The sequence below is a fragment of the Gracilinanus agilis genome, chromosome 1 (assembly GCF_016433145.1).
Source record: "Gracilinanus agilis isolate LMUSP501 chromosome 1, AgileGrace, whole genome shotgun sequence".
Lineage (NCBI taxonomy): Eukaryota > Metazoa > Chordata > Mammalia > Didelphimorphia > Didelphidae > Gracilinanus > Gracilinanus agilis.
This window is the reverse complement of record NC_058130.1, coordinates 32,418,010-32,430,109: the sequence shown is the minus strand read 5'-3', so window position 1 is coordinate 32,430,109 and position 12,100 is coordinate 32,418,010. Positions and strand designations below refer to the sequence as shown.

Genomic DNA, 12,100 nt, shown 5'->3' with positions numbered 1-12,100 from the left:
ATGAACAAACAATTTGGAATTATGCAAATAAAACTATTGTTCACAACCTTTGACCCAGCTATTCTATTATTAGGCCTATATTTCAAGAAGAATTCATAAAATAAAAGGAAGTTTCTACATAAACCAAAGTATTTATAACACTTTTCATGGTAGCAAAAGAATTGGAAACAAAGCCATCAATTAGAGACTATCTAATTGTGATACATGAATATAATGGAATAGTAATGTGTTATAATAAATGACAAATATGGTAAATATAACAAAGCACGGAAAATTTACAAGATTTGGTGAGGAATGAAGTAAGTAGATCCGAGAAAATTATATATATATATATATGCATATATATATACACAGCAATGTCAATGGAAAGTACAACTTTGAAATAATCAAACGTGAATGTTGCAAAATTACTAAAAACAAATGTAGCCAGAAAGAAAAGACATGAGAAGTCTTTACACTTCTCTTTTGCTAAGGTAAAAGGTCAATTATACGTGCTTTTGAACTTTTGGGGCATATAGATTAGTTTTTGCTGTTTTTTTCCTCTTTTTCTTTAAAAATAGTTTTAGTTGTATGGAATAACTTTTTACGAGGTTATGTACTGGGGAAAATTGAGCTCATTTACTCTCATGCCATCAAATGGCAATTATCTATTAATGACTCTGAACCTCTTTTCTTGAGTATTACATTTATTCAGATTATTGTCCTGAGTCCCAAAATGTCTGTGGGACATTCTTTTTTAGATGGCCTCTTCTCTTCCTGTGTGTGTATTTGTTCTCATGTATATGTGCCTCAAGGTTCAGTTCAAGTCCCACAGTTTCCTCTTAGACCTCCTTAACTAAACTTCCTGAATAGCAGGGACTAGGCACATAGTAGGTACTTAATAGATTTTTTCATTTGTTTATTGATATCCTACAAATTTATAATTTTTATCATATAATTTAATACTTCTATATCATCTTGGTTGTGTGGATACATTTGAATGCTTGTGCTGTATTGTAAAGGGGCCCTCCTCAGAGGTACATATTCCATCTACAATCTTATTTTGCAATATGTTGTTGCTAGATTCAGTGTGGTACAGAGGAATAAAATTCAGATTTAAAGTGAGAGACTTGGATTGGAATCCAGGGGGTGCAATTTATTACCTTCCTGATCTTGATAACTCGGTTCTATTCTCTGGGCCGTAGTATCTTCACCTCTAAAATGAGAGGTTGGACCAGATGACCGGAGATCTCCTTTAGGTTTAAATCTGTGATCCTATAAAATATAGACTATTAAAAAAATCAAGACTATGGAAGGAGTTATAAAGGAGAATTCCATTTATGAAGTGTACCAGTCAACTTCAGTCCAGTCTTGACTGGAGTTCCATTGATTTTATGTGGGGGAAGGGAAAGAGAGAGAATAAATTCTGATTAACTGAAGAAATAATTTAAATATAATAAAAGAAATATATAAAAAGATATAAAAAAGATATAAAGATATAAAAAAAGAAATAATTTAAATATAATAAAAGAAATAATTTAAGTATAATAAAAGAAATAATTATAAAATTATATAAATATAAAATTATATAAGGCAATCAAAACATTTGATTAAAAACATATCGCCTCCCATAAATGCTATTCCATAGATGTATGTACATATGTATATGTATATTGCATATGTGTATATATGTAGCTATTTGTGTGTGTGAATTACTGGTTTCAACCAATACAGGAAATTATGGCAGTTATTACCATTAATTATGGTAGTTAATAACTCCTACCTCTCTGCTACATATTGATGATATCTTTTGCCATCTGCTGGTGGCTTTGGGTCTGCAACCAATGCCTCATTTTACAACTCACAACCGGCAGCTTTTAGATCTGCTTTCCATTACAATTATTATGTATATTCAATATCTATTATATATCTATGAAATAGGACCATGGATCAATGGCAATTAGTGTGCAGCAGGTTCCATTAACATTTTTAAAATTAATACGGTGAGCACGCTAATGAAAAGGAATTGATCCTGACCATGTTGTATCTATTATTTAGTATCTCTCAAATGCCCTCTTCCAACTGTTTTTTTTAGTTAATAAGTTTAAAATTGGTATTTTAGTGGAGACTTACTTTATTGACTCATGTCTTTCTTTTGAGAGATGGCTATTGGGTGCTAAACATGTCTGATGTCCTCTTTTCTCAGGGGCCACCTTTTGCTACAGTCTTAAGTTTCTCTAGAATGATTGTATTCTTACAGTAACATTTTCTAGCTCTCTCTTTCTTGAGCCAGTGGACAGGAGATTAACCATTGGCTTAAGTAACTTCATCTCTCTGGGTCTTTAAAATGAGGAGCTTGGAATAGATGGATTTAAAACTATGGTCCTATGAAAGTCATGGGATTGTGGCAAAGATCTGGGAAACATCTACTTAAGATAATTTCACTTTTAGAGAATGTTTTGGGTTTCCACTTTTTAACAGAGATTCTGTTCTTTAACATGACTAAGAACTCTGCTTATGATGATTTAGACCAGAAACACTCAAGTTGTGCGCCCTCCCATTCTCATGCCAGTAGCAATTTAAGAGGAGAACTATTGGACACCCTGCAGAGTACGGGTTGATACAGCATTCTAATATACGAAATAGAGGTCGGACAGAGTAATAAATCACATAGAAATGAACGATAAATGTCTTAAAAGCCAGAGTTTGAGAATCAAGGCAGCAATAAGTTTCACCTTAGGAAATGATCTATTAAAGCAGACAGTGATTAGGATCTGCTTTTTTTGTGATAAGAATCCATGTCAAGGAATCCATGGGAGGTTTACAGTGTTCAAGCTTTCAGTAGAACCCATAAAATTTATAAACCACTTGCTTCTTTCTTTGCCACCATGTAAGCTTCTGCCAAGTTATCATTTATTTTTCCTTTCACCAAAGAATAAATAGAGAAAGGAAAAGAAATAAAGCTAAATTTAGCCCCTTTTGGCTTTCTTTTCTAGACAAGAAAATATGCTATTTTAATCAGAATGAAAATTTGACTTCTTTATCTGAAAGTTATCTGTTCATATACTTTGTCCATTTATCAATTGGGAGATGGCTCTTATTCTTATAAATTTGACAATGTTTTTGATATGTTTTACATATAAGACCCCTATCTGAGATGCTGTCTCTAAAAAATACCCCCATTTTCTGCTTTCCTTCTAATCTTGGCTACATGTTTTATTTGTACAGAAACTTTTTAAACATATCAGTTTTAAAGTATATGTTAGATTTAATATCATAATATTGCTCCATGTGTTTTCTTCTGACATTTTAGTTTTTCTTTTGTGTATTTTATGTTCATACTCTATTCTTTTTTTTAAAATCTTTATCACAATCCATTAACTTCTCCTCCAGTGGAAGCCCTCTCTTGTAGCAAATAAGTTTAGTTAACCAAAAAAAGACCAATATATTGGTGAGGACTGAAAATCCATGTTTCATTTTGCATCACTAGTCATAGCCATGTGCACCAACATTAGTGAGGTTTTTATAATTCATTTATCCAGGGGCCCCTTCCCCACCTTCTAGCACTCAGAATTAACTAAGAGTTAGTGAGATTTATTATTAAGTGTCTCTTCACTTGATGTTTGAATGAACACCTTATTTCACTATCAAAATGGCAGCCCAAGAGCAGAGTTTTTGCCTTTTCAAGGCAATAGGGTCCATTTTAATGTGCTGAAGAAAAAAAAAATGTACTTAATAATTAGTTTAACAGAAGAAAAACAACCGCTTAGTCACATGGGTTGATGAAGATATGATTGGGGATGTAGACTCTAAATGATCATCCTACTGCAAATATTAATAATATGGATAACATTAATAATATTGATCAATGACACATGTAAAACCCAGTGGAATTGTGCATTGGCTACAGGAGGGGAGTGGGAAGAGAGGAGGGAAAGAACATGAATCATGGAACCATGGAAAAATACTCTAAATTAATTAATTAAATAAATGAACTTTTAAAAAATAATGCTTAGTTGACTAGTCTTATGTATCATTGAAAAGCGGTACCTCTTGAGGGCAGGCACAGTGTCTCACCCATTCAGGTAACCCCTACAACACTGAACACAGGTCCTGCACATATTCAAAATTTAAAATATATTTACTTGGTTAAATTGCATGTAGTGTGTCTATTTTAGTAATTGGCAACCAAGTTGGTCAAATTGGAACTAGGTCCTTCCTGTCCCCCCAGACTCATAGTATTTATAACACTCTTTTTGGTATGTTTGTCAAATCAAGCGGAATATCTTTTATTTTTATTTTTCATCTGGTAGTCACAATGACATTTAGGAAGCTATGTGGGCCAGTGAAAATACTATTGGCTGTGGAGTTAAAAACTTTGGTTCAAATCCCATCTTTAATTCTACCTGTGAGACCTTGAGTAAGAAATTTAACTTCCCTGGGCCTCAGTTTCCACAACTATAAAAGGTTAAATTAAATGGCCTCTATGGCCCCTTTTCAGCTCTGTACAATGGCCTGAGGAATTGTCTAGCTGATTTAACTTTTATGGGAGCTGTTCTTAATGAGGTTTTCTTGTTTCTCCTTATTTCCATAGGGTATTCAGGTAACCTCCAGAAGATGGCTGAACCTGCAGGAATACCAGAGCAAAAAGTTGATGTCAGAACATGGAGTGAAGGTGCAGAGATTCTTTGTGGCAGACACAGCCAATGATGCTCTCAATGCTGCTAAGAGATTGAGTAAGTTTAGCTCATTTGCCAGGATAGAACACCCATTGCTTAATCATAGTGCACTTTGTTGTTTGAGATATTTACATCAGCATTCTAGGGAGAGGACTAGGATTCAAATTTAATATCTGATTAGCCAAATTGATTTTTTTCCCGTGTGAAGGAAGCTACAGGTAATCATTCTTAATTGAATTAAATTCATTAAGCACCTACTTAGTTGTAAGGGAGTCTGCTAATTTCTGGAAAACAATGAAAATCATGAAAAAAAAAATCAGGTCCTTTGGAAGACCTTGAAGAGCTTACATTCCACTGGAGGCCAACAACATGGGCATGGATGATTACAGACGAGAAGTACAGAAAGTCACATATGAGTAATTTTGAGGGACTCCAGGGAGAGGCCCCTGTCATGATATGGCGTTTCATCTGAGTCTTGAAGGAAGTTAGAAATGCGCATCCCATGGAGGAGGTCCAATTTATGCAAAGGCACAGACAGGGCTGATAGAATGCCATGTATTGGGAAACAAAAGTAGGACATAGTCTTAGAATATAAAGTCTATGAGGGGAAAAAATGTGATTTAATTCTGGCAAGAGTTAGAGCCAGATTGTAAAGGCACCAAACAGGATTTTCTCAAGAGTTTGCTGATTGGTTTGAAGTAGTGTAGTCCAGTGGAAAGAGCCCTGTTTTGAGTTAGAGGTCCTACATTCCAATAGTGCCTCCAATGATTTTATCTCTGTGACCTTGGGTAAGTCCATTCATTTTCCTCAGCATCATTTTCCGCATCTGTAATATGATGGATTAGAGCAGATCCTTTTGAAATATGTGATTCTATTTATAGCAAAGGGTAGTTATGTAGCATAAACTGATAAAGCACTTTGTGAGTTCAAATCCAGTTTCAGACTCTCAGTAACTGTATGAATCTGGGCAAATCACTTCGCTCTGTTTGCCTCAGTTTCCTGAACTGTAAAATGAGTTGGAAAAGGAAATGGCAAACGACTCCATTGTATTTGCAAAAAAAAATGTTACAAATGGGATCACAGAGTCAGACACAACTGAAATGACAAAACAACAACAAAATTCAGTGTTTTTTCAAGAATGTCCATGGGGATCTTTATAATGGAGCACAATGGATTGATGGAACTTATAAACCCAGTGCTGGCTTGAGGGCAAAGAATTTTCCTTCAGGATGAAGGAGAGTTTGAGGAAATGTCAGAGCAAAATGGAAGAAGTTAAGATTGCTTTTATACTGAATGTTTAATATTTGGGCAGAAGTCTTCTGGTCCCATTGCCTTATGGGATCTATGTCTACTTACTCAGGTCAGGTCTCACAGAAGGCTGAATCAAGGGGAGTAAAATTCTCTCTTTCCTGAATCTGTCAGGTGTTTCTCCTTTTCTCAGATTCTCCAGGCTCCTACCCCTCCTTCTCCTCTCCAAATCTCTTCTAATTTTGCCAAAAGCCACATCTTGAGCTTATGTCTAGACCCCTGTTTGACTAGCAATTATTATTCTATATTCCTACTTCCATCCCATTCATGCCTGGCCCTTCAGTGCTCCTCAGAAACACTGGCTGACCTATCTGATACTCCTAAGTTACTCCTGCCCCTGGCTTTATATGTGTCTCTGCCCCACCCTACCCACCTTTTTTTCCCTAGGTTTGAGAAGGGAGGGGACAGATGCCTTCCTCCATCTTGTTTCTAGTCCCCAGATCATGACTCCTAGTATCAGCATTTTCCTTAACTAGGGCTGTTTAGAATACTTGTAAAAACACTGATCTAGTTCCTTGATCTCCAGAGGCTGTCAGAGAAATAAAATGCTAAGTTTTCTTGACTTACATTATACGGCAACAGACTCTTTCATTTGGCCTCGAACATGGAGTGTTAGACGGTAGTTGGGATCAAAAGGACATTGGTTAGAATCAAGGCTCTCTTAGAAAGAGGAATGCAAACCCGTCTCTCTCCTTTCTCCTCCTCTGAGAATCCTACCTCCCAGGCTTGTTAGGAGAATAAAATGAAATAACATTTGGAAGGTTTTTTACAAAATTAAAATACGATATCAATTTAAGTGATTATGATGATAGCGGTGGTTGCTTATGCTGAGTTGTTGTTGTTATCTATCCATTAACTGAATATATCTTCATCTTTAAGGAGAAAATGACTACCTAATAGAGCAGGCTCCAGTTATTAGAAACCACTCCTGTAGCAAATTGAGTCATGGCAGTGGAATTGGAGATTTTAGCTCATGGGGGCAATGGAGGGAAAGTATAGGGATAGGCCCTAGGAGAGAGGTTGATTGAAATTGGTAATGCAAACAAATGTATTCTAGAAGATAACACAAAATAGGGTAGTGCAAACATCTTAGCTGTGTGAATGGCCAGGACACTTAACCACTCTCTCAGGGATAATTTCCAGAGGACTAAAAGTAGGATAATAACAACCACAAAGACCTTATCATGGTGCCTGGCCCATAACAGGTGCTTAATAAATACTTGGTGATTGATTAATTATTATGTGGAAAGCACTCTGCAAATCTGAAAGACATATAATATATATATCTCTGGTTTTTGACTAACCTTATCCTGAATCAAGTTTCTCATATTCTTAAGAGAATGAGCAAATGAATGAATAAGTGAATGAATGAAAAAGCATTTATTGAGCAATAACTGTGTTGGGATGCAGAAAGAAATAGCAGACCACTGTAGGATCTTTTGCCAAGAAAGTCTGTAGACAGGATAGGCGTGCTTTGGGTCACAAAGAGCTGGACACAACTGAACAATTAATTCAGCAACAACAGCATCATGTGCCAAGAAACTTATTAGGCTCTGGGAATACAAATATAAAAGTAAAATAATCTTTGCCCTTAAGGAATTTACAGTCTAGTCCAGTGATCCTGTACATTTAGGGGAAGGGAAGCCATGGAAAGGTGTTTTGGTCTGAGGTGTTGCTGTGGATGCAAATAGGTGGTGACAACTAATGAATCAGTCATTCAGCAGTTCTATGTAATAATGCCAGGACTAACTGATGCTTCTATATTTCATTTAATAAGTCTGTATCACATCTCTTTGGCCTTCCCTGCCCCCTTCCTCACTGACTTTAAAATGCTAAATAATTTATGAGATTATTAAAATTGTGATGAATTATCTTCAGTTATTTTCCTATAAGTCAGAGGAAAGAAAAGAGATTTATTTTTTATTTTTTATTGATTAATTAATAAAAATTTTCCATAGTTACATGATTCTTGTTTTTTCCTTCCCTCCTCCCAACCCTCCCGTAGCCAATATGTAATTCCACTGGGTTTTACATGTGTCATTGATCAAGTCCTATTTCCATATTATTAGTATTTGTATGAGGGTGATCATTTAGAGTCTACATCCTTAAATATATCTCCACCAACCTATGTGATCAAGCAGTTGCTTTTCTTCTGTATTTCTGCTCCTACAGTTCTTTTTCTGGATGTGGAGAGCTTCTTTCTCATGAGTCCCTCAGAATTGTCTTGGATCATTGCATTGTTGCTAGTAGAGAAGTCTATGAAATTCAATTGTGCCACAGTGTATCTGTCTCTGCGTATAATGTTCTGGTTCTGCTCCTTTCACTCTGCATCAATTCCTGGAGGTCATTCCAGTTCACATGGAATTCCTCCAGTTCATTACTCCTTTTAGCACAGTAGTATTCCATCACCAACAGATACCACAATTTGTTCAGCCATTCCCCAATTGAAGGGCAGACCCTCGTTTTCCAATTTTTTACCACTACAAAGAGCACAGCTATAAATATTTTTGTGTAAGTCTTTTTCCTTATTATCTCTTTGGGGTAAAACCCCAGAAGTGGTATGGCTGGATCAAAGGGCAGACAGTCTTTTAAATCCCTTTGGCCATAGTTCCAAATAGCCATCCAGAATGGTTGGATCAACTCACAACTCCACCAGCAATGCATTAATGTCCCAATTTTGCCACATCCCCTCCAACATTTATTACTTTCCTTTGCTATCATGTTAGCCAATCTGCTAGGTGTGAAGTGGTAAGAGGTTTATTTTGAGATCCTACCTATAGATTATAGTCCAGATAAAATTCTCCTTCCTCCTCCATGCAGCTTTCCTTGTTTCCTAGTCAGCAATAATCCCCCCCTTCCTGGAATTCCCCAGCACTTTAACCTCTTAGTTTCACTTCTCCTTTTAGCACATGCAAAAAAAGTACTTTCTATTGAAGTACTTGTATCTCTCTGCTCGTATCTTAGGTAGGATTTAAGCCTAATCTATTTGAGTCCAAGCCCTGCCCTCTACCAGTGGAACATGGCTCATCAGCAATACACTTTTACCTATAAGATGGTTTTTTGGACCTGGACCCTAAGGACTCTATTGAAACAGGGTTCTAATCAAAGATAAGTGGTTAGATAAATTCATGCTTTCACTGTGAAGGCTCACCTCTGCCTAAAATCTTCTGGCATGAGATTGTGTATCTCTCCCACTTCATCAAGTTGAGGCATCTTTTATGTAAACAATTTTTTATTGCAAACATTTCCAAGAGAAGTTTCAAAAAAGCATTTCTCCCCATTTTCATCAAGTTACATGTACTGTTACATGATGCCAGATGTCCGATGTCTTGGTTTTAGAAAATATTCTAAGTAAATTTCAGTCATAGGATTCTGGGGAAGATTTACTTGGAAATTGGTTGCGAAGGTGGCTTTAAAAAACACAACTTGTTTCAAAACACAGATGTTTCCTTATAGACTTCATCTCCTCACTCATTACTTTTCTGACTTCTTTAACTCGATGATGTTCTTGGGAGAGTCTCCATACTGTCAGCATTTTTATGATAAGGAATGCGTGTTAATAAAATTAGGGGAAGATGCGGCAGGTTCTAAGGCTGTCATTGTATAATTTGAGTAATCTACCAACATTGTCTTGATGGTTCATTTTATTGCTTCTCGAATAGCAGGGGAAGATTTGTGGGGCCATTATGGTTTAAAGGGAGAGGTTGATTGAAATTGGTAATGCAAACAACCTTTGGATTTTAACAAAATTTGTAATGGCCAGCTCTTAGATGAGACTCATTTTCTCATAGAGGATGGATTTTAGCGATTCACTGACTTGACTAAAAAATGTGGACAGTATACACACCTTTGACAGCAAATAAGTGATACTATGAGTGATTAGTTCCTTACGAAGGATTGCTTCCTTTACTAGCAATTGGCTATGGGACTTGCTGATTACCAGAGTGAGTAAATGAGGATTTAACTCAAGGTGAGGGAGGGCAAGGATTTCTTCTTTGCTCCAAGGTTCAGGGCCCAAATTGTACAATTGGTTAGGCTCCCTTCTCCCTACCTTCATTCCCTGCTTTCTTTTTTCCATGGCCCTGCTGCTATAGTACCCCTTTATGGCCACTGCCTGCCTCCTACTCCCAGGTTCCTAAGGGATTGGTTGCTCTCTTAGCAGGACTGATCTCTGTGCCACTGTCAAAGCCTCAGCACCCATGCTGGGACTTGTCTTTGGGGTATAAGGATAAATAATAATAAAGGCTGAGATAAATATATATATATATATATATTAGTTTTAATTAAAGCCAGTATGATAGATAAAGTCATTAGACCACGCGCTTGTAAGAATTCAAAACTGCCGCCCTATCCATTATTACCTCCCGTCTCTTCCTGAGTCTGCTGGCCAAGAGGGCCACTCCCCCCTAACCCAGGAGATTTAAACTGTTCTCTGCATGGAGACGTAGGCGTCCCCACGCCCAAAGAACCGGAACCAGAAACCCGTTGGACCACGGGAAATGTAGTTTGATAATTTCCACGTGTCAATAGAAAATACATATATATACTTAAAGATGGCATCTCCCAAATTTCATTCTTACAGGGGCCTTCCCCTGTTTTATCCCTGCCATTTCCCCTATGGACTACAATCTCCAATTCCACTGCTGTGACTAAATTTGCTAGTGGAGTAATTTCTAATAACTGGAGCTTTGTCTATTACATAATCATTTTCTAATTGAAGATTAAGAGAAATTCAGTTAAAGGATAGATAATAACAATATCAACAAAAGCCACCACTGTCATCCTAATCACTAAAATTTATATCGTACTTTCAATTTTATTTAAAAACTTTACATATTCATTTGATCCCCAAAGCCACCCTGGGTGGTATTATTATCCCCATTTTACAGCTAAAAAACTGAGGCAGGAACACAGAATGATTATGTCTAAGGCAGGATTCAAACTCAAGTCTTTGTGCCATCTCTGTGAACAAATATTCATTGAGTGCTCATTATGTGTGAAGCACATCAGTATTATCACCATGATCGTTAGGCATAAGGACTGGAAATACCATTTCATTGATAGTAGAGACTATGCCTACCAGTGTTGGTCAGTGCTTTCTTGGCAAGTTGTAGGTCAACAGTACACCAAGAGCTAGGAGAGGTTGAGTTACTTGCCTGGAGTATCCTGGAGAATATGTGTTAGAGGAGGGGCTTGAACTCAGGTCTTTCCGACTCTGAGGCCAGTTTTCTCTTCTCTATGCCATGCTGTTTCTCATGAATAATCATTAGAGGAGAGAGAATCAAATAAGTGTAGCTTTTAGCTAAGAAAAGAAGTCTACTGAGAAATAGCTTTTGCATATGAAAATGGGCTGAATTTAACAAGAATTTTTTTTCTTTTTGACTTAGAAGTTTGACAATTGATTTTGCCATTCATGTTGACAAGAAAATCGTAGGGTATGATTAAAGGAAAAAGATTGTGTTTTAAATAGTTACATTTTTGTTGTTGTTTTTTTTCACTAGGAAATGATATTGAAGTAGGAAAGCAGACATTAATTCTCCCTGTGCTAATGACATAGCCGCGTCCAATGGAGATAAGAAGCTTTTATTGAACTTGACTTGCTTATGAAGGATTTCAGCTCCAGCATATTTCGAGTCATCAATATACTTTCCTCTTTCATTTTATGTAATCACATGCTAAAGCCAGATGAGTTACTACACCATTAAGGAACTGTATGTGAAATATAAAGGCCATGGTTACACGTTAAGATGATTGGCAGCCTTCATTAATTGCTTAGGTAATTAACTGGGTCTCTAATTGTTTTACTTTTCAAGGCTTTGTTATGGCTATGCTTACGAAGCTTGGAAATCTTGTATCCGAATCCTACATTCTGGTATGGAGGTGGTCAGCGTTAACCATGCTGTGGTGGGCAAGGTCTACCCCAGTGATGGGCCAACTTTTTTTTTTAATTTAAACATTTATTAATAATCATTTTTAACATGGTTACATGATTCATGCTCCTACTTTCCCCTTCACCCCCCGCACTCCCCCCACCCATGGCCAACGCACATTTCCACTGGTTTTGTCATGTGTCCTTGATCAAGACCTATTTCCAAATTGTTGGTAGTTGCATTGGTGTGGTAGTTTCGAGTCCA

General features: G+C 36.7%; 1 protein-coding gene across 1 annotated transcript in view; it reads left to right on the top strand.

Annotated features, from left to right (window-relative positions):
• SUCLG2 (succinate-CoA ligase GDP-forming subunit beta) overlaps positions 1–12,100 on the top strand; it is a 359,237-nt gene that overhangs the window by 63,489 nt on the left and 283,648 nt on the right. Inside the window, exon 2 of the mRNA XM_044675780.1 lies at positions 4,574–4,715. Within this exon, the coding sequence (XP_044531715.1) occupies positions 4,574–4,715 (142 nt within the window). The remainder of the gene's footprint in view (positions 1–4,573; positions 4,716–12,100) is intronic.